This window comes from Halichoerus grypus, chromosome 10 (genome assembly GCF_964656455.1).
Source record: "Halichoerus grypus chromosome 10, mHalGry1.hap1.1, whole genome shotgun sequence".
NCBI classification, from domain to species: domain Eukaryota; kingdom Metazoa; phylum Chordata; class Mammalia; order Carnivora; family Phocidae; genus Halichoerus; species Halichoerus grypus.
In genome coordinates this window covers 116,179,423-116,203,207 of record NC_135721.1, presented here as the reverse complement: position 1 = coordinate 116,203,207, position 23,785 = coordinate 116,179,423, and the positions used below count along the sequence as shown (strand labels likewise).

The window sequence follows — 23,785 nt, the reverse complement described above, 5'->3', positions numbered from 1 at the left end:
GAGCCCGATGTGGGGCTCGATCCCAGATCCCAGGACCCTGGGACCATGACCTGAGCTGAAGGCAGACACTTAATGACTGAGCCACCCAGGCGCCCCTGATGAAAATATTCTGAAATTAGATGGTAGTGATAGTTGTACAACTTTGTGAATATGCTACAAATCACTGATTTGTATGCTTTAAGAGAATGAATTTATGGTATATAAATTACAATTCAATTTAGAAAAACAATAAAAAGGAGGGAAACAAAAGAATCCCACCAAGTGCTGGCAAAGACACAGAGCAACTGGGACTCTCATGCATTGCTGGTAGAAATGCAAACTGGAATAGCCACACTAGAAAACAGTTTGGCAGTTTTTCAACAAGTTAAACACATACTTAACCTATGACCTAGCAACCCCACTCCTTGGTATTTACCCAAGACAAATGAGAACTTACGTTCTCTCATATTTAGTAAAAACTGGAAACAATTCATATTTTTAAACAGGTAAATGGATAAACTGTGGTACATCCATACAATGTCATTCTACTCAGCAATAAAAGCAACAAATGACTCATTCATGCTAAAGTGTGGATGAATCTCAAAAGCATTATAAGTGAATATGGTAAGAAGCCAAATTTAACAGACTACACACCGTACAATTCCATTTATATGACACTCTGGAAAAAGTGAAACTACATGGAGATGGACAGGATCATGGATAACAAGGGCTGGAAATGGCAGAAGGAGTTGACTACAAAGGGATACAGGAAATTTTATGGGGTGATAAAAGCACTCTACATTTTGATTGTGGTGGTACATGCTTGACTATGAATTTGGTAAGCCTCATAGAACTGTACGGTATGTAAATTATAACTCAATTTTATTTTTTTATTTTTTTTAAAGATTTTATTTATTTGACAGAGAGAGAGAGAGCACAGCAGGGGGACTGGCAGGCAGAGGGAGAGGGAGAAGCCAGCTTGCCGAGCAGGGAGCCTGATGCGGGACTCGATCCCAGAACCCTGGGATCATGACCTAAGCTGAAGGCAGATGCTTAACTGACTGAGCCACCCAGCTGCCCCTATAACTCAAGTTTAAAACAGAAAACACACACACAAAAAGAAAAAACACATGCTCCCATCACCAATTCTACCAGTCAACCTTCATTTCTATCCTTTTCCCCCTTATAATAAATGAACTATCTGCTCCTTATGTAAATGGCTAATTCCTCCACTTGTGCACCACACCAGTCTCTCTCCCATTTTCCTTGAACTCATGCCAATCAGGATTTTGTCCCCACTGCTCCACTAAAACAACTCTTGTCAAGATCATCTATAGCCTCAATGTCACCAAATCAACAGTCACTGAATTTTCACCTTACTTGACCCAGCAGTGTCACAAACTGAAGTGATTACTCCCTGCTTCTTGAAATACTTTTTTGCACTAGGCCTCTGGACATCCTCCTCTTGGAATTCCTCCTGCCTCAATGGTCACTCCTTCCCAGTCTCTTTTGCTGGTTCCTCTTCCTCTGCTAACATCTACAGGAAGGCTCCTGGGCTCAGTCCTCCTTTTTATCTGTAGTGACTCCCCAGATTACCACTATCCAACAGAACCTTCTCATTGAAAACTTTATCTCTGCTCTCCGATATGGTAGCCACTAGCTACATGTGGCTACTGAGCACTGGAATTGTGCCTAGTATGACTGAGGAGCTGAATTTTCAATTTTACTTAAACAGCCACATGTGGCTAGTGGCTACGTTTTTGGACAGCACAGCCCTAGATGAGCTCATCCAGTCTCATGAAAACACATCTGATAAAGAATCATTATCCAAAATATACAAGGAACTCTTAAAATTCAACAATAAGACAAAGAAACAAACAAAAAATGGGCAAAAGACCTTAACAGACACCTCACCAAAGAATATATAGAGATGGAAAACAAGCATATGAAAAGATATTCAACATATTTCATTAGGGAAATTGCAAATTTAAATAACAATGAGATACCACTATTTACCTATTATAATGACCAAAACCTAAAACACTGATGACACCAAATACTGGTGAGCATGTGGAGTAACAGTAACTCTCATTCACAGGTAGCAGGAATGCAAAATGGTACAGCCACTTTCAAAGAGTTTGGCAGTTTCTTACAGAACTGAACATACCATATGATCTGGCAATCACATGCTATCTTTTTTGGGGGGTGGGGGCTTGAACTAACGATCCTAAGATCAAGAATTGCATGCTCAGGGCACCTGGGTGGCTCAGTCGGTTAAGTGTCTGACTCCTGATCTCAGCTCAGGTCCTGACCTCGGGGTTGTGAGTTCAAGCCCCATGTTGGGCACCATACTGCATGTGGAGCCTACTTAAAAAAAAAAAAAAAAAAAAAAGTTGCATGCTCTACCAGCCAGGCACCCCGCAATCACATTCTTTAGTATTTACCCAAATGAGCTGAAAACTTATGGATAAATAAACTGTGATACATTCTGACAATGTAATATTATTTAATGTTAAAAAGAAATGAGCTATCAAGCCATGAAAAGACATGAAGAAACCTTAACTGCATATTACTAAATGGAAAAAAAGCCAATCTGAAAAGGCTACCTACTGAATGTATATTCAACTGATGACATTATGGTAAAGATAAAACTATGGAGACAGTAAAAAGGTCAGTGATTGCTGGGGGTTAGGGGACAGGAACACTTGAAGAGGCATTTTTTTTTTTTATGATTTTTATTTATTTATTTGACAGAGAGAGTCAGTGGGAGAGGGAACACAAGCAGGGGGAGTGGGAGAGGGAGAAGCAGGCCTCCCGCAGAGCAGGTAGCCCGATGCAGGGCTCGATCCCAGGGCCCCGGGATCACAACCCGAGCTGAAGGCGGACGCTTAACGACTGAGCCACCCAGGTGCCCCAAAGCACAGAGGATTGTTAGGGCAGTGAAATGATTCTGTATAATACTATAACAGTGGGTATGTGTCGTCATAAATTTGTCCAAACCCACAAATTATACACCAAAAGTGAACCCTAATGTAAACTACGGAATTCGGGTGATAATGATGGATCAATTTAGGTCCATGAATTGTAACAAAGGTACCATTCTCCTGCAGGGTGCTGATAGTGGGGAAAGCAATGAGAGTGTGAGGGGGCAAGGGATGGGCCTTCTCTGTACTTTCTGCTCAATTTTGCTGCAAACCTAAAGCTGCTCTAAAAAATAAAATCTATTTTTTTAAATCCCAAGTACTCACTGCCAATTCCCAAATTTCTATCTCTAACCCAGAGCTCACACCTCAATGCTTGACTCAGTTAGTTATTCCACCATCTGCTCAAGAAGCTCCATTTGGTTATCTAAAAGGAATGCCATATTTAACATGTCCAAAACCAAATAGCTGATTTTCCCCATTTCAGCAAATAGTAATTCTACTAGTACTTAGACCAAACACCCTTGGAGTCACCCTTGACTCTTCTCTGTCTCTCACAACATCATCTGCAAATTTGTCAGCTATACCTTCAAAAAATACTCAGATTCTGACCACTTCCCATCATTTCCACCACTGCTTTTTTTGTTCAAGCAACTATCACCTTTAATCCAAACTACTACAAAAGACTCCTCACTATTCTCCCTCTTTCTTTCCATGCCTGTCCTCAGCATATTCTACACAAAATAACCACAGCCACTTTTAATAACTGAAATCAGATAATGTCACTTCCCTGTTTAAAATCTTTCAATGACTTCCTATTACATTCAGAATAAAGTCCAAACGCCCAAGTATGGCCAGATCTGGCTCCTGCTGACATTTGTGGACTCATCTCCTACCTCTGGCACCATTAATCTTTACCCTCCTTGAACATGCCCAGCATGCTGTGCCTTGGCTGCCTCTGCCTGAAACCCTTTTCCCCTGGATATCCACCTGGCTCACTCCCTCACTCACTTCGGATCTCTATTCAAATGTCTCCTTAATAGAAAGATCTTCCCTGAATACCTTCTATATGAAAAAACACCCCTCATACACACACCATGTCACACTCTTTTCCACTTGTTAGTACTTATTTCTCTTTCTAGCATTTATCACCACCTAACCTTACAGGTATGGGTCTGTGTGTTTATGGTCCATCTACCTCCACCAAATGTCAGCTCCTAAAGTTCTGGGACTACATCTGTCTTAATCACTGCTCTATCTCCAGCACCTAGCACTGAATGAATGCCTTGGCATAAGACACCTCTGTTAAGCCTTCTAAAATTCCCACACACGAAATTAACTGTTCTCCCTCAGGGGGTTATAAATGAACTCCTACAGAGTTAAGTATCACTTTATGATATAATTAATTTCAAAAACTTCACTTTCTATCCTAGGTACAAGACACAGCATGGGGATTAGAGTCATACCCTGCCAAACTCACAAGCCGGACTACCTGGATTCAAGTCCCAAATTCATTACTTACTAGTTGTGCAACTTTGGGCAACTTAGTTAACTGCTCTGTGCCTGTTTCCTCATGTATAAAATGGGAATAATAAAAATACCCACACCTCGTAGTGTTATGAGAATTACACGGGGTGTAACACGTAAAGCCTTTAGACTTGTTCCTGGCAAAGAATAAATCCCTCAATAAATATGAGCTATTAGCAAAGACATAAACATGAGAATATATGATTAACATCATTGGCTGGCAATGCTAAAAGCCAGAGCCAAATACCCAAGTGGCCTCTAAACTTCTTGAGGGGCCTACATGATTTTTCTTCATTCCACAGTGTGTAGCTTAGTGTCTGACTCAAAGCAGACACTCAATACATGTATGTGAAAAGCTCAGAAATGAAAAATTATTTTTATTTTTTGTAAGATTTTATTTTTGCAACGTGGGGATCTAACTCACAACCCCGAGATCAAAAGTCACATTCCACTGACTGAGCCAGCCAGGTGCCCCAGTGAAAAATTACTTTTAAAAAAAAAATAAAATAAAGGAAAAAAAAAAGGATAGTACAAGAAGTGAAGAGGTAAGAAGGAGGAACTCAGACTTGATCAGTGCAAATAATTCTAACAAAACAAAAAAAAAAAAAAATTAAGAGGAGAGCTAAGGACATTATGCAACTCAAATTTTAAAATCCTTTGTACAGAAAGTGGAAGGAGACCAAGATCAACTTATATGGAAACAAAGCAGTGGAAATGTGCCATAGAGTCAGGAAAGCAACAGACAGAAGGAGTTTTTCACCGTGTTCTGGGCAAGAAGAGAGAAGGCTAGGCCTACTGTTGGAGGCAGATGGTGCGCTGCTGACAGATGAAGGGAACAAGGCAGAGGGTGGCAGAACTAGCAGTTTCTGTTCTAGCCACCAAACATCATTGCTAGGAGACTGCAGCCTCTCACATGCTAGTCAGTTCATCTGCATAACCCTAGAGGTAAAGTGGGCAGGTAGGATAACACCATCCATAGAGTAGGAAATGGATATCTGGAAATTGTGGCCCAAAGTGGTAGGTCCAAAATTAAAACAGAATTCTTATCAATAATCCATAGCCTGTATGGTGAGATAAACTGTTTTGAGAACTAACAACCTCCATGGAAAATCTAAATCTGTATTTTACAAACTCCCCTCTCTAAATAATAAAAATTCTAATCCTGTGATTTCTTTGGGACCCCAGAATTTAGAAAGGAAAAGCTGGTTTGGATAATTTACAAATGAATTCTGGTAAGGTATACATAAAACAGTTTTCTAAGAAAACCAAGTTAAGTCTCAGATTCATCAGTGATTAATCTGTGATCTTAGTAGGGTGCCCAGCTGGCTCAGTTGGAAGAGCATGCGACTCTTAATCTCAGGGTTGTGGAGTTCAAGCCCCACATTGGTGTAAAGATTACTTAAGGGGCACCTGGGTGGCTCAGTTGTTAAGCGTCTGCCTTCAGCTCAGGTCATGATCCTGGGGTCCTGGGATCAAGCCCCGCATCGGGTTCCCTGCTCGGCGGGAAGCCTGCTTCTCCCTCCTCCACTCCCCCTGCTTGTGTTCCCTCTCTCACTGTCTCTCTCTGTCAAATAAATAAATAAAATCTTTTAAAAATAAATAAATAAATAAATAAAATAAAGATTACTTAAAAATAGGGCGCCTGGGTGGCTCAATCATTAAGCGTCTACCTTCGGCTCAGGTCATGATCTTGGGGTCCTGGGATCAAGCCCCGCATCGGGCTCCCTGCTCAGCGGAGAGCCTCCCTCTGCGGCTCCCCCCGCTTGTGCTCTCTCTCTTGTCTCTCTCTCTCTGGCAAATAAATAAATAAAATCTTTAAAAAAAAAAAAGATTACTTAAAAATAAAATTTAAAAAAAAGACAAAACCTGTGATCTTGGGCAAGTCAGTTCCAAATGGCCTTGCTTTTGGGGATTAAATGAGATACCTCATGTAAAGCAATTAAGGCAATTAGCATCGTACCTGACACACAACAAATCTCTGATAAATGTTAGCTACCATTGCTATTGTTGTTTAACGTAAGTATACGTATAGTAGACAAGGTAAGAGAGAAACCAGGCTTCCGTATAAGCATCACAGACAAAATAAAAGATACAGACCTATTAAAAATATCAAAGCATTAATCCAGAAAGACCCACTCACCCACTCTGGGTCACATTTATATCTTCATATACATCTACTGTCACATGGGTTTTGAAAAATACTTTAACCCTTTTCATGTCTTTTTTTTTTTTTTTTTGGCAACCTAGCAGCAAATCCAGGAAATATGGAAGAGCACTCAGAAAAAGATCTCTAGGGAAAGGAATCACCTGAGAGGCATAGCCAGTCTTTGGAGTCAGATCAACAGGGGTTCAATCCCAGCTCCATCACACACTAGCTGTGTAATTTAGAACAAAGGACTTTTACCTCTGTGAGCCTTGGTTTCTTCCCTCATTTATAAAATTGAAACAATAAACAACATAGCTTGCAGAGAAGATTTAATGGAGAAGCTGCACATGGGGAGCCTGGCACAGTTAGTCCTGCACATAATTGCTATCTAATTCTGCAATATTAAAAAAAAAAAAAAACTCTCTCAGGCTTAAGATGCAAGCAATCAGAATAACCTAGAAAAATGTTTTCCTACAATCATTTGGAACTTGGTCCACAAATACTTTATTGATTACCTATTATATTTTCAGGCACTAGGAATATATCAGCAAACAAAATTGATAGCCCACCCATGGCTGCCTTGCAAATGCACCCATCACATCCTTATCAAGTAGAGAGTAACTGACCCCAGCTACAAAGGCTCTAAACCCATCCGACCTCTGTACCATCTCCACACTTCCCTAGGGCTGCTCCCAGCCAAGGATTGAGTGAGCAGGTATACTAAGATAAGACTCTTCCTGGGAGACAAGACTCTTTTGACAGCAACACTGAATTGAAAAATCCCCATCTCCTTTGCCAAAACTTTCTGAGAACTGTACTCAATGGAAGACATCCTACCTTCCTTTTCTCTCCCCCTCCAGGGGTTAAGACTTCCAAGACAGTCTGATAGCTCTCCCAGCCTCTTCCCCTCACTCCCCCTTTCCCCCTATGGGGGAGTTTCCAAATCAATCAACTGCATTGCTTCTCAGAGAACCCAATCTACCCCACCAGCCCTCAATTAAGCTTGCATTCTAGTAGGAAAGACAGATAAATAAAGAAAATAATCAGGAGCACCCGGCTAGCTCAGTCAGTGGAGCATGCGACCCTCAATCTCAGGGTTGTGAGTTTGAACCCCACACTGGATACAGAGATTACATAAAAATAAAATCTTAGGGGACCTAGGTAGTTCAGTCAGTTGGGCATACGACTCTTGACTTCGGCTTGGTCATGATCTCAGGGTCCTGAGATCAAGCCCCACATCAGCTCTGCGATGAGCCTGAGCCTGCTTAGGATTCTCTCTCTCCCTCTTCCTCTGCCCCTCCACCCCCCACTGAACTCGTGTGCTCTCTTTCTCTCAAAGAATAAATAAATAAAATGAATTAACAAATAAATAAAAGCTTAAAAAAATAATAAAATCAAATAATTATATACTGGCAAAGGTATAGCATAAGTGAATTCTTTAGGTGTTCTCCTTATCCTGTAAGTTGTGATGCTTATAAGAATCTATATATGTGTTAAAACTCATAGGCATGTATGCCAAAAAAGGGGGAATTTTACTGTATGTATATAAAAATAACTTAAAATGTAGAAAATTATACTGCAGGAGTATTAAAAAGGAACTCACAGTGGTGCCTGGGTGGCTCAGTCAGTTAAGTGTCCAACTCTTGGTTTCAGCTCAGGTAACGATCTCAGGGTCACGGAGCCTGCGTAAGATTCTCTCTCCCTACCCCCCTCTAAAATTAATTAATTAATTGATTGATTAAAAATTGAATTTTAGAAATAAAACAAAGATTTTCAAAATAAAAGAAAAGGCAAAAAAAATCAAAATATAAATTACAAAATATTAAATTTAAATTGGAAATACCAAAATGAACTCACAACTTTTCAAAAATTTTATTTCTTAGCTCTATCCACTGAAAAGACCTAAAAGCAGTAACATTCTAGCAGCAATAAACACACCCAGTGCCCAGAGCTTTACTTCTAAACACTACTTCCACCTAAAAGGAATTAGGCCTCCTTGGAAAAATGACGGACTCCAGGGAGGAGGATGACATGGGCAAAATAAATGTGGGCCTTCTAAGTAGCGCCAGAAAAAAAGAAAATACTCAAGGACTAATAGAAGTGTGTCAAAAGAACAAAAAACCCGGTTTAAAGGGCCTCCCACTAACTAAATTTGAGATAATTTTAGCACCAAAGAGAGTAATTAATGTATCTGACTACAACACCACACTAAATAATCTGAGTTTTGGTGATCCTTAAAAATTAAAAAAGAAAGGGACACCTGGGTGGCTCAGTCAGTTAAGCATCTGCCTTCAGTTCAGGTCATGATCGCAGGGTCCTGGGATGGAGTCCCGCATCGGGCTCCCTGCTCAGTGGGGAGTTTGCCACTCCCCCTGACTGTACTCTCTCTCTCTGTCTCTCTCTCTCTCTGACAAATAAATAAATAAAATTTTAAAAAACAAAAAAGGAAAAAAAAAGCTCTTCTTGCAAAAGAATGGCGCTAACATAAAGCAAATGACAGAGGTAAAAAATCACTGTTCTTCCATTTCCCGTGTGATAACTGATTCAGGCAAGGATTATCAATGGATGCTGAAATCATTAGGTAAATGGTGTGGGTTAATAGGATACTGACATGTACCAAAGCATCCCCACAAATTATTTACTACTTCCACAGAGAAAAATATACCTTTAAAATGTTGAGAGATGACAATCACCACCTTATCTAAGTGATACATGGAACAGTGGACACCCTACCTTTGTGTGTCCCTGATGTGATATAATATGAAACACACACCATAACCAATGGAACATTCTGCAAACAAATGTTAATTCTGATGTCTAGACCTAACTTCCAGCTTACACGAAATATATAAAAAGAATACAAGCAAGGGAAATTCACCATGAGAAAACAATGTGACCAACCCAGCATGTGGAATATTCTACAAAACAACTGTTCAGAACTCTTAAAAATAAATAAATTGGGGCACCTGGGTAGCTCAGTAGGTTAAGTGTCTGCCTTCAGCTCAGGTCATGATCCCAGGGTCCTGGGATGGAGCCCTGCGTCAGGCTCCCTGCTTAGTGGGGAGCCTGCTTCTCCCTCTCCCTCTCCCTCTGCCCCTGCTCATGCTTCCTCTCTCTTTCTCTCTCTCTCTAATAAATAAAATCTTAAAAAAAAAAAAATGTAGGGACACCTGGCTGGCTCTCAATCAGAAGAACATATGGCTTGTGACCTCAGGATGCTGAGTTTGAGCCTCATGGTGGGTGTTGAGATTACTAAAAAAATAAACTTAGAAAAATAAAATAAAAGTAGATTCTCTGCCATTAAAAAAAAAAAAAGTAATGTGCCAATCTTGATTGATCTCGATTTTGAAAAATGACATTCTTGGAACAAGAGGAAAATCTGAATATGGTTTAGATACTACATGTAACATTATTGCTAATTATGATTAATTCCATTATAAAAAGTATATAAATCAAATTGGGTAAATATGTTAACAATTTGTGAATACAGGTGGAAGGTACAGTGTTTATTATACTGTTCTTTCAACTTTTCATTATGTTTGAAAATTTTCATAATAAAAAGCTTGAACCTCATTTACTTTAGGATCCCTTTCAAAATAAGAACAAATAATCCAAGGAGTCACAAGTTAAAAATCAAAAGCAAATAAGTGATAAAGAGTTAGACCCTAACCCCCACAACTACATCTTACCTCAACAAACTAAAAGCTCAATATGTGGCTCCACCCTGAAGAAATACTATTTATTGTAATGTAAACAAATCACTTTCTCAGGGTGAAAACAAAACCACTAAAGATAATAAGATAATAAAACAAATTCTCCATTATTTTTCAAAGCACTCAATGTCAATATCTAACCAATTAAATGTCCAGTCCTCTGCATTAGGAATTCAGATGAACATTATCAGAATATGTTTTTTAAAATTTAGGAGTCAGGGGGGCGCCTGGGTGGCTCAGTCGTTGAGCGTCTGCCTTCGGCTCAGGTCGTGATCCTGTGGTGGTTCCTGGATCGAGCCCCGCATTGGGTTCCGTGCTCCGCGGGAAGCCTGCTTCTCCCTCTCCCACTCCCCCTGCTTGTGTTCCCTCTCTTGCTGTGTCTCTCTCTATCAAATAAATAAATAAAATCTTTAAAAAAATTTAGGAGTCAGGGCACCTGGGTGGCTCAGTCAGTTAAGTGTCCGACTCTTGATTTTAGCTCAGGTCATGATCTCAGGGTTCTGAGATGGAGCCCCACATTAGGCTCTGCACTCAGCGGGGAATCTGCCTGAGATTCTCTCTCTCCCTCTCTCTCTGGCTCTCCCCAACTAGCACACAAGAGCTCTCTCTATAAAATAAACAAATATTTTTAAAAATAAAATGTAGGAGTTGGGAGAGGACAATATTTATTTATTTATTTATTTATTTATTTATTTATTTATTTATTTAAAATTTAGGAGTCAGAAACATTAAACACTCCGGAGAATTCTGGTTATTTCAGAAAGGCTATGAACTCAGTCTATCTGGATTCAAATCCCAGTCCTAACCCTGTGTGACCTTGGGCAAATGACTTCATCTCTCTGAGTCTCCTCTGTCTTACTGATAAAATGAGGTATTTCAAATAATAGCACCCATATCTCACTGTACTGTTAAGTGGAAAATTAAGTTAGATAATCCATGAATTACAGCACTACAACTTTAGACTTCTGGTCCTAAAACTTCTTATAAGCTGGCCATAATGTTTTCATTTTTTTTTAAACTTTATTTATTTACTTGAAAGACAGAGAGAGAGAGCATGAGCAGGGGGGAGGAGAATAGGGAGAGGGAGAAGCAGACTCCCCAATGGGCAGGGAGCCCTATGAGAGGCCCCATTCCAGGACCCCGGATCATGACATGAGCCAAAGGCAGATGCTTAACCGACTAAGCCACCCAGGAGCCCCTATAATGTTTTCATTTTTATAGTAGACATAATTAAGAAGAAAACTAGTGGCTGTACTTTCCTAGTAATACGGAATACAAATTCTTCCACAGGAATGATCCTATCTAATCCACATAATCCAATTATAATTCCCCATTTTGCCTACATGCAAACTGGGACTGGGAAAAGTAAAGTAACTTGACCAAGTAAACTCAGCTAGTAATTAGAGCATATGAAACTCTAATCCAGAATTCATCACCCTCAATTACAAGCATTTATCAGTACACCAAATAAGGGCTTAACATTTGTAGAAACACTTACAACCTGAAGTTCACAGGCTGGGCTGTTGATTTTCTATATTTCTGTTTGGAAAGGCATTCAAGGTAGCCAACTTATCTGAATGTCACTCAAGGACAACTGGATTTCTCTGTGTAGTCACCTGCACCCAAAGGGACCTAGCTATCCAACCCTGAGCACTGATCCTATAGCACTGATACTCCACCCCCAAAAAACTCTGCTTTTGCCCAAATGTTTGCTGTAGCTTTACTTATGGCTCCAGTCTCACCTTTTCTGAAAAGCCTTTCCCACCTCCCCAGGCTGACCAAGCTCATCCTTCCCCGGGCCTATACATATTCCTTCCCTTAGCCCCATTCACATTCCTCTAAAACCAGGCCACTCTAGCCACAAGCAGGTCCCTCTGTCCCCCTAACAAGATCTGTTCCCCTGAAGACAACAAAAGTGGGCAGGGCAGCATTCTATTCACTGCCCGACATAGAGCTTGCTAAATTACCATGAAGTGAGTAAATAAGTAAAAAATTTGAAGGGCCTCTCTCCTATGAGGCTGTGTGGGGGTCCCTTTTCTCCTTAGCCAGGGTTAGAGGTCAAGATCAGCCTTTGAGGATCATTGTTGGAGCTGCCACAAGCTGGCAGTCTTGTTTTCTTGCCTTAGACATCTGTAGTTGCTGGGAGTCCCCACTTGATCTATATCAGACATGCTGACCCCACAGCCAGACTAGAGTCTGAAATGGCAGCACTGGGCATGGGGCTTCTGGCTGTCCTTAGATAGTGCCAGGCTCTCATTAGCTGATCCTGGCCTGTGTTGCCCCAAAAGTAGCTTGGCCCCCTGCCTGCCCCATGGGCAACACCTAACAAACACACCTAGACAGGGTCCATACTGGACGGCAAGGTGCGGGGTGGCAAGGAAGAGCCATGAGCAGGTGCTGGAGAAGGAGCACTGCAGGCACTGGGGCAAGTCGGTCAGACCTGACACCTGGTACACCAGCCACAAACACAAGCCCTGCTTCCAAGCAGTTAGCTGTGTCTAATCGGACAGCTCAGGCTGCAAGTGAGAAACTTTCTATCAGCTTCCAAATAATGTTTTAGAAAAGATTTCAAGTTCTAACAGCTTTTCTTCACTAATAAAAGTTCTGAAAACATCTTATTTTCTTCTAAAAGCAATAAACTACTTTCTGTGGAACTGTGAAAAAAAACAAACAAATAACTGGAAGCAGGGGTGCCTGAGTGGCACAGTTGGTTGAGCATCCAACTCCTGGGTTTGGGCTCAGGTCATGATCTTAGGCTTGTGAGATCAAGTCCCAAGCTCTGTGCTCTGCGTGGAGTCTGCTTGAGATTCTCTTTCTCCTTCTCCCTCTGCCCTTCCCACTTTTACTTTCTCTCTCTAAAAAATAAATTAAATAAATCTTAACAAACAAATTGGAAGTTGGGGCACCTGGGTGGCTCAGTCAGTTAAGCATCTACCTTGAGCTCAGGTCATGATCTCAGGGTCCTGGGATCAAACCCTGCTTCTCCCTCTCCCTCTGCTGCTCCCCCTGCTTGTGCTCTCTTGCTCTGTCAATTAAGTAAATAAAATCTTTTCAAAATAAATAAATAAAATTTAAAAATAAAAAAAATGGAAGCAAAAAGTTCTACAAAGGTAGAATAACCATCTGAAATATAGTTTATCCACTTGAGAACAGATATCTATTACATTATACCATAATAACTAAAAAAATAAAAGAATATATAAAAATCTTATGTACACATAGATCATGCCTATTTTATTTGTATTTATTTATTTACTTATTTATTTATTTGAGAGTGAGAGCATGCACACGCATGGAGGGGCAAAGGGGGAGAGAGAGAGACAAGCGGACTCTGACCTAGATTCAATCCCACGACCATGAGATCATGACCTGAGCCAAAATCAAGAGTCTGACGATTAACCAACTGAGCTACCCAGGTGCCCCGTGCCCATTTTAACAGAATTGTTTTAGGCAATCTCTACACCCAACGTGGGGCTCAAACTCACAACCCAAGATCAAGAGTTGTATGCTCCACCAACTGAGCCAGGCGGCCACCCCATGATCATGCCTATTTTATATATGAGCAATTACAAAAAAGACTACCTTGTTAGGTTGGTAAAATTACAAGTAACTTTTTCATATGTTACTATTTACTATATAAATAATGTTATATTGCTAGCATACTTGAAAAAATATGACATAAGCATAAATAAAATCAAGATAATTAAATTAAGAAAATGAAAATAGCAGAACACTAACTATTAAAGAATTTGAGGGGTACCTGGGTGGCTCAGCCAGTTATGGGTCTGACTCTTGATTTCGACTCAGGTCATGATTTCAGGGTTGTGAGATCAAGCCCCACATCAGGCTCCATGTGGAGCCTATTCAAGATTCTCTCTCTCTCCCTCTCCCTCTGCTCCTCCTCACCTAATAAAATAATAAAACTTTTAAAAAGTGGGGCGCCTGGGTGGCTCAGATGGTTAAGCGTCTGCCTTCGGCTAAGGTCATGATCCCAGGGTCCTGGGATCGAGCCCCGCATCGGGCTGCCTGCTAGGCGGGGAGCCTGCTTCTCCCTCTGCCTCTGCCTCTCTCTCTCTCTCTCTGACTCTCATGAATGAATGAATGAATGAATGAATAAATAAATAAATAAATAAATAAATAAAAACTTTTAAAAAGTGAAGTATTTGATTTGAAGTCTAAAATTTATTTTTACCAAAAGGAGTATTGGCCGGATGCCTGGGTGGCTCAGTCAGATGGGCATCTGCCTTCAGCTTAGGTCATGATCTCAGGGTCCTGGGATCAAGTCCCGCATCAGGCTACTTGCTCAGCAGGGAACCTGCTTCTCCCTCTGCCTGCTTGTGCTCTCTCTGACAAATAAATAAATAAAATCTTTAAAAAAAAAGGGGGGGTGGGGGTATTGGCAAGATTTAGTAAAGCTTCAAGAAACTGTTCCAGATGGGGCACCTGGGTGGCTCAGTCAATTAAGCACATGACTCTTGGTGTTGGCTCAGGTCCCGATCTCAGGGTCCTGGGATCAACCCCCGCATGGAGTTCTGAACTCAGCGCAGTCTGCTTTCCCCTCTCCCTCCTCCTCTGCTCCTCTACCCACCTCCACACACGTGCACGCACGCTCTGTCTCTCTCAAATAAATAAATAACATCTCAAAAAAAAAAAAAAAACTAGGGGCACCTGGGTGACTCAGTCGTTAAGCGTCTGCCTTCGGCTCAGGTCATGATCCCAGGTTCCTGGGATCGAGCCCCACATCAGGCTCCCTGCTCTGTGGGAAGCCTGCTTCTTCCTCTCCCACTCCCCCCTGCTTGTGTTCCCTCTCTCGCTGTCACTCTCTCTGTCAAATAAATAAATAAAATCTTTAAAAAAAAACAAAACTGTTCCGGCGGGGGGAGGTGGTGGGGAGAGAGAATAAACTACCTCATTTCCTAAGACTTCTATAACAACAGACTGAAACTACAAAGGATGGTGCAAGAAAAGATCAAAACCAAAAATACTAGTGAACATGGATATCAAAATCCCAAATAAAATATTAGCAAACTTAATCCCATAATTTATTATATAAATGACCTAGTAGGGTCTATCCAGGCATGCAGGCAAAAACTGTTCAACATTAGAAAATCTACTAATGTCATATACTATACTAATACACTGAAGAGACAAAAATGTATACAGTGAATTAATTAGATGTCCAGAAAACATTAGATGAAACTCAACAGTCACTCAGGCTAGGGGGAAAAAAACAAAAAAAACAAAAACAACTTCCAGCAGACAAAGAAGAATCTACTTTAATCTGATTAAACAATCTACCATGATCTTAACATTAAACATCATACTTAATGATGAACCGTCACATGTGCTCCTGTTAATCAAACAATAAGACACAGAAGGCCACTATCACCACTACCATTTAACACCATGCCGGTGTGGTCCTGGTCAATGAAAACTGGAGAGAGAGAGAGAGAAGGAAAGAAAACGCAGCAAAGATGGAAGGAAGAAAAAGAAATAAGAAGCATAAGGATTGGAAAGTAAGAGGCAATATACCTGTTTGCATATATATGACAGTCCACGTAGAAAATCCAAAAGAACTAATAGGACAAGTATGAAAATGCAGCTAGGTTTCTAGATACAAGTTTAGCATACAAAATTTAACAGCAGTAAACCCTCACATATCCACCACTTACCACCACTTTTGCTTTCTCTACCTCCCACCCTTTCGTCCCTTCATATTATCTTTGAAGTCTCAGATAACAAATCATTTTATTCATAAATATCAGTATGTAATCTCTAAAAAACGAGGACTTTTTTTTTTAAGATTTCATTTATTTACTTGACATAGAGAGAGGCACAGTGAGAGAGGGAACACAAGCAGGGGGAGTGGGAACAGGAGAAGCAGGCTTCCCGAGGAGCAGGGACTCCGACGCAGGGCTCGATCCCAGGACCCTGGGATCATGACCTGAGCCAAAGGCAGATGCTTAACAACTCAGCCACCCAGGCACCCCTAAAAAATGAGGACTTTTTTTTTTTTTTTTAAGATTTTATTTATTTGACAGAGAGAGACACAGTGAGAGCAGGAACACAAGCAGTGGGAGTGGTAGAGGGAGAAGCAGGCTTCCTGCGGAGCAGGGAGCCCGATGCGGGACTCGATCCCACGATTCTGGGATCATGACCTGAGCCGAAGGCAGACGCCCAATGACTGAGCCACCCAGGCACCCCAAAAATGAGGACTTTTTAAAAAACATAGCTATAGGGGCGCCTGGGTGGCTCAGTCGTTAAGTGTCTGCCTTCGGCTCAGGTCATGATCCCAGGGTCCTGGGATCGAGCCCCCCATTGGGCTCCCTGCTCTGCAGGAGGCCTTCTTCTCCCTCTTCCACCCCCTCTGCTTGTGTTCCCTCTCTCACTGTGTCTCTCTCTGTCAAATAAATAAATAAATAAATCTTTAAAAAAAAAAAAAACATAGCTATATCATTTCCATACCTAAGAGTTAACAATGATGCTTTAATATCATTAATCAATGTTCAAATTTCCAACAATCTCATAAATGTCATAAATCTTTTTTTAGCAGTTGCTTTTAAACTATGATCTCAGTAGGACGCCTGGGTGGCTCAGTCAGTTAAACTATGAGCTCAGTAAAGTTCACACACTGAATTTGGTCAACAACAACAAAACTCAACAGCATTACTAAACACCACCAATAACCAAAGAGAAAATGTAATATAAAAAGATCCAGGGATGCCTGGGTGGCTCAGTAGGTTGGGCATCCGACTCTTGGTTTCAGCTCAGGTCATGATCTCAGGGTCGTGGGATCAAGCCCCACATGGGGCCCCATGCTCAGCACAGAGGCTGCTTGAGATTCTCTGTCTCTGTCCTCCCCCGACTCACACACACTCTCTCCTCCCTCTCTCTCTCTCAAATAAATACAATCTTAAAAAAAGATCCATTCACAAGGGGTACCTGGGTAGCTGAATCAGTTAAGCGTGGGGCTCTTAATTTCAGCTCAGGTCATGATCTCAGAGTTGTGATCTCAGGGTCGTGAGACTAAGTTCAGGGTGGGGCTCTGCACTGGGCATGCAGCCTGCTTAAGATTCTCTCTTTTCCTCTCCCTCTGCCCCTCTCCCCCTACTCACGCATGCAAGTGTGTGCTCTCCAATAAAAGAAAAAAGATCCATGCACAGAAGCAACGAACACTAGAAGGTACTTAGGAGTAAGTCTAATAGATAACATGCAAAAGCTTTATGGAGGTTATAAAACATTACTTAAGTTTATAAAGGAAAATGTGAATAAGTACAAAACATAATATTTTAGGGCACCTGCGTGGCTCAGTCGGTTAAGCATCCGACTCGATCTCTGCTCAGGTCATGATTTCAGGTTCCTGGGATCCAGCCCTGTGTCAGGCTCCTTACTCAGCGGGGAATCTGCTTAAGGGTTCTCTCTCCCTATCCCTCTGCCCCTCCCCCTGTTCACACCCTCTCGCACATGCACGTTCTCTCTCTCTAAAATAATTTTTAAAATAAAATAAAATAAAAATTCACATTAAAAGTAAAGGTCTACACCTGAAACTAATGTAACACTGAATGTCAATTATACTTCAATTTTTAAAAAAATAAGAGTAAAGGTCTAAGAATACAACAAATAAAGCACAAAGGGGCAAAATCTGACTTAACAGCTATCAAGACTTACTTTAAAGCAATGTGAATTAGATAATGTGTTGCTATTAGCACCAGAGTAAATATAAATTAATAGAATAGAATGAAGAGCTAAGAAGAGACCCATGTTATGTACGGGACTTGGTATATAGAAGTGGTATTACAGATCAGTGGGGAAAGACTGTCCTATAAACGATGTTGGGGCAACTGATTATTTAAATCGTGAATAAAAAAATTAGACCAAGTTCATCCCATACATGAGATCAATTCTAGGTAAGTAAAGATCAAAATGTGAAAAGCAGAACTTTAAAACTTTTAGAAGAATTCAGGAGAGTATTATGTGCCATGAAAGATACGAGAAACAAACTGAAAAGACAAGCTACAGACTGGAGGAAGATTTGTGCAACACAAACCAACAAATAATTAGAATCCATAACATATCAGTAAAACCCGAATAAATCACTCAGAAAAGACAAATAGGAAAGAGCAAGTCAGAGAACACACATATTAGAAAATGCTCAACCTCATTAGAAGTATGGGCAACATAGAATAAAACAATGTTTCATAACCAACAGATTGGCAAAACCAGAAAGTCTGTAAAAAGCAAGGATTGATAAGGACGTGGGAAAACAGGAAGTTTTATGCACTACTGTGGGGGTGTAATTTAGTAGAAGCATTTTGGAGATAAACTTGGCAATTTCCAGTAAAACTGAAAATGTGTATAACATATTACTCAACAAATTCACTGGAATAGGGCTTATCAAACAGCAGTTCATGACCCATTAGATTATAAAACCAAATTAATGATTCTAGACCAGCAATACTGCATATGTTCAGGAAACATACATACAACATAGAGGGAAAACATCAGAATACAATGCATGTCCTAAGGTTAAGGACTGTTTCTAAAAATTTTTGCTTCAGTTAAATTTGTATGTGTATATGGATGGGTACTACACTGGATTTAAAATATATTTCTTACTATAAGTTGCCATAAAAAAAGGTTTGAAAGCTACTGCCCAAGAAGTATTCTTGCAAACGGACACACAAAAAAGTCATTTACAGAGATGTTCACAATAGCACTGTTAGTTTTTTTTAATTTATTTATTCTTTTTAGTAATCTTTACACTAACGTGAGGCTCGAACTCAGGACCATAAGATCAAGAGTGGCACACTCTTCTGACTGAGCTAACCAGGCACCCCAGCAACACCATGTTTAAAGTGGAAAAACTGGAGGGGCACCTGGCTCCCTAAGTAGGTTCAGCATGTGACTCTTGACCTCCTGGTTATTAGTTCAAGCCCCACATTGGGCCTAGAGCTTACTTTAAAAATAAATAAAGTGAAAAACTGGAATCTAAATGTCTATCAGTAGGAGACTGGATAAAGAAAATATATATATTTTTTTAATATGGTATATTCATACAACGGAACTCTATACGGAAGTTAGGATGAGTATCTTACATATCAGTATGGGTAAATCACACAAACATTAAGCTAAAGAAAAGAAACAATATAATAAAACTTACATTCATTTTTAAAATACCTAAAGTGTCTAACTATTATTTATGAATACATATATATAGTAAAAATGTAAAAACATGGACAGAAAGGATACAACCAACTTCGGGATGCTGGTTGCCTCTATGGAACACAGAAGGGGAATTGAATCGGTAAGGTATAAAAGATACTTGCATTAAATCAAAAATGTTTTATGTCCTTAATTTTTTAAACATAAATATAATAAAACAAAAATGTTTTATTTATTCTGAGTGATATTAATTTATTAATAAATCTTAATATTAAATTTTTACATACTAATTCATTTTATTAACATTTATTTAATATTTATTTATTCTGAGTGATAAGCATACAGATTATTTTATGGCTAGCTGTACTTTACTTTTTCTACATTTTAATTTTTTTCCACATTTTTAAAAAGAATTCTTCCCTTGATTAAGCTGCCTTAAAAAGAGCTGAGGGAAAACAAAAAAGGGAAATAATTATAGATAATACAAACAGCCTAAAACAACTAGGTGTTCAAAATGTCCATAATTCATATATCAAATCTTCTAGCCCCAAAGGCAGCAGAGACATTTCCTGCCCCAGCCAACATTTCCCTGCTTCTCTTTTCCCCTCTCTTCTCTTCCTACACCCCAGGAATTGGTCAGCTTATTTTGAGAAAACTCCCCAAAAGGACTACACTCTTCCTTAGGAAAACTCAGAAAGGCTTGAGTTCTGAAACCCCCACCTTTACCTTAAGCATTAACAAATGACCAAATTCTAGGCTGTTCTTAACAACAACCATCATTTTACAGTTGGTAAAGAAGGCCTTTCTCCACATATTCTATTATTTGATTCTCAGAAAAACTCTCAGGTTGATATTACTACTACCCACACATTTATAGATGAAGTTGATGCTCAAAGTAGTAATTACCACCCAGAGTTCACAAGTCAATGACAAGTCAGGACTACAACCCCTCAGTACTAAATTTAATCACCCCTACAGAATGATGACTACATTTCAACCATAACACACACCCAGAAAACAGGAGGGGTTGTTCACAGCACACAAACTATTCCAATCTAATACCTTTCCTTCATTCTTCCATCCCTGATCTTTCCGCTCTTCTTCCAGACAAGCAGCCAAGAGCAAGAGAGCTGGCACTTTTAACTCTTCCCTGCCCTGTAGCCATCCATGCTTCTTTTTCCCATCACTCCACCCCCCAAACAGGCAGAAAGGGGAAACAAGTATTAACAAGTAGTCACTGGATGGTCTCCATGACAGAAGGATCCCAGCACCAAAAAGAAAGGACATTTCCACAGCTCTAGGCTTAAGTCTCCTTCTACCTTCCAAGAGTCAGGGAGCAAGAAAACACTACAGCAAAGCCCAGGCTACCCCTCTTTATCAGTGCTAGCAGAAGGATTTTAATTAACAGAAAAATGTAAAAGTACCAGTTTTTTAATCGGTCCCGGGCTTCCAACTGGGCTCCCACTTCAAAGCTGATTCCTCGTCTGTTAGGTGGATGCTTTGTCATTTTCAGTCATCAGCGGGGCTGCCTTTATTCTCCTGAAAAAGCCAATTAAATATTTATGAAACTTAGGCAAAGTCTGCCCAGAGTGTAGCATCACTCACTACACATAAAAGACAAACAGGCATTATTCAAAACAAAAAGCTCCAGGAAACCCTGCCAGTGGCTTCTTTCAAGCCTGCTCTCATCCTAACACAGGTGTGCCCTCCACTGGCTCCTCCTTCTCTATTATGCAGTATCCTGTAGTTCCAGGAACCTTGAGGAGACCCCCACTTAACAATGCTGACCAAGGGCTCACTTAAAGGGGCACCCCTCAGAACTCCAAAAAAAAATAATTGATCTCCAGGTTAAATACAATCATTTGCTAATGCATTCAACAAGTATCTGCTGAAAGACTAGAAAAAACGGTCAAGACCAAAAGAGACAGAGTTCCTGTCCTCATGAAGCCTCTAGTCCACAGGGGAAGACAAAAAAGTAGCCAATAAACAGATGAATAACTACAAGCTGCAACTCCTATGAATTTTAAGTAATACAAAAGAAATAAACAAAAGCTGAGACACTGATTTCTGGCCCTATTTGCGAGGCTGGACAAGGAAGAACTATATGTTCTTTGTTCTATTTATATTTTCTGCCTCTTGTCTTCATTCTGACAATTTATATTTTCCTAAGTAATTCTTTATCAAATCTTTGGATACTGGATTGGTGGTCATTTTCTATATGAATAAAATTTATCTTTAGGGATCAGAGGTGGTTCTGATGGAAAATGTAGCCACTCTGAGCTCTTGGGGCACTTAAGCAGGCCACATTCACACAGCAAGCTACCTCAAACAGCATTTTCCCCCACTAAACTTTGGGTCCCAAAAGCTTATACTGCCCAAGTAACACCAGAGCACTGCCAAGGCACCATCTGCCTCATACCAGAAATGTATCTTTGCAATGGACTGACTGAATGTGGAAAAATCACACAAGTGGATCCTCATATCTGATGTGTAAGGCCATCACATCTTAGAAAAAATTTGTTTGCAGTACATTACATGAAAAGGCAGGATCCCAAATTACACCACTTTGAGCTCACATTAAAATTCACGTATGTTTGGGACACCTGAGTGGCTCAGTCAATTAAGCATCCAACTCTTGGTTTCAGCTCAGGTCATGATCACAGGGTCCTGGGATCAAGCCCCATGTTGGGCTCCCCCTCACCCTACCCCTCCCCCCACCTGTGCACACTCTTTCTCTTTATAAAATAAATTAAATAAATCTTTAAAACCCATGTGTGTTTAGGGGCACTTGGGTGGCTCAGTCGGTTAAGCATCAGACTTGATTTCAGCTGAGGTCATGATCTCAGGGTCATGAGATCGAGCCCCACATCAGGCTCTGCACTGGGTGTGGAGCCTGCTTAAGATTCTCTCTCCCTTGCCCTCTGCCCCTCCCCCTGCTCGTGCGTTCTTTCTCTCTCTCAAATAATAAATTCTTTAACGGCGCCTGGGTGGCTCAGTTGGTTGAGTGACTGCCTTCGGCTCGGGTCATGATCCTGGAGTCCCAGGATCGAGTCCCACGTCGGGCTCCCTGCTCAGCGGGGAGTCTGCTTCTCCCTCTGACCCTCCCCCCTCTCATGTGCTCTCTCTCTCTCTCTCTCTCTCATTCTCTCTCTCAAATAAATAAATAAATAAATAATAAATTCTTTAAAAAAAAAAAGGAGGCTGGTAGAAAAAACAGGTTGTAGGTGATTGTTCTTTTCCTTTTATTTATTAATTTTTTTAAGTAATCTCTACATCCAACATGGGACTTGAACTCACAACCCTGAGATCAAGAGTCACATGCTCTACCAACTGAGCCAGCCAGGTGCCCCTGTTCTTTTCCTTTTAAACAGTTTCATAGCGGGGCGCCTGGGTGGGTCAGTCATTAATTGTCTGCCTTGGGCTCAGGTCATGATCCCAGGGTCCTGGGATCAAGCCCCGCATCGGGCTCCCTGCTTGGCGGGAAGCCTGCTTCTCCCTCTGCCTCTGCTGCTCCCCCTGCTTGTGTTCCCTCTCGCGCTATCTCTCTGTCAATAAATAAATAAAATCTTAATAAATAAATAAATAAACAAACAAACAGTTTCACAGGGACACCTGGGTGGTTCAGTTGGTTAAGCATCTGCTCTCGGCTCAGGTCATGATCCTGGGTTCCTGGAATCAAGTCCCATGTTGGGCTCCTTGCTCAGCGGGAAGCCTGCTTCTCCCTCTGCCTGCCACTCCCCCTGCTTGTGCTCTCTCTCTCTCTCTCAAATAAATAAAATCTTTTTTAAAAAAAGTTTCATAAACAAAGATTTTCACAATAGAAATTTTCCATAAAGAAAAAAAAAACATGCAATTTGAAGGATGAACTATCCACTAAACAACCAATTCAGAAGGGCTGATACCAGGGAACACACAAAGCAAGTCAAATGAAGGCAGGAATGGTTGACAGTTGTATTAACATTCTAATAAACTGAAAAGTTATTATGTTAAGAAGGAGTGTCTCCAGTATAAGGACCCTAGGAAAGGGAGAGTCAGAGGTCTGACTGGCTTTACCTAACACTCTCCAGGAAAATGAGATATCAAATCTGCTGAGTAAATCCAATCAGTCTAAGTTTTCATTTTGGGGGCATTTGGGTGGCTCAGTCGTTAAACGTCTCTGTCTTCGGCTCAGGTCATGATCCCAGTGTCATGGGATGGAGCCCCATATCAGGCTCCCTGCTCAGCAGAGAGCCTGCTTCTCCCCTCCAGCTTCCCCTGCTTGTGTTCCTCTCTTGCTGTCTGTCAAATAAATAAATAAATAAATAATCTTTAAAAAAAAAAGTTTTCATTTTGGCTTG

At 40.6% G+C, this 23,785-nt stretch overlaps 1 protein-coding gene and 1 non-coding gene across 4 annotated transcripts in view; one reads left to right on the top strand and one right to left on the bottom strand.

The window, feature by feature from the left end:
* The window catches only part of PHF20 (PHD finger protein 20), a 130,993-nt gene that overhangs the window by 88,468 nt on the left and 18,740 nt on the right, over positions 1–23,785 (bottom strand). For 2 of the 3 annotated variants that reach the window (XM_078057146.1, XM_078057148.1), the window contains exon 2: positions 20,873–20,987. In XM_078057146.1, the coding sequence (XP_077913272.1) occupies positions 20,873–20,955 (83 nt within the window). In that variant the 5' untranslated portion in view covers positions 20,956–20,987. Of the gene's footprint in view, positions 1–20,872; positions 20,988–23,501; positions 23,523–23,785 lie in introns of those variants that run through there. The other variant, XM_078057147.1, reaches the window with a different exon arrangement.
* LOC118547928 (small Cajal body-specific RNA 20) lies at positions 12,287–12,418 on the top strand. Its single transcript, XR_004923352.2, has one exon.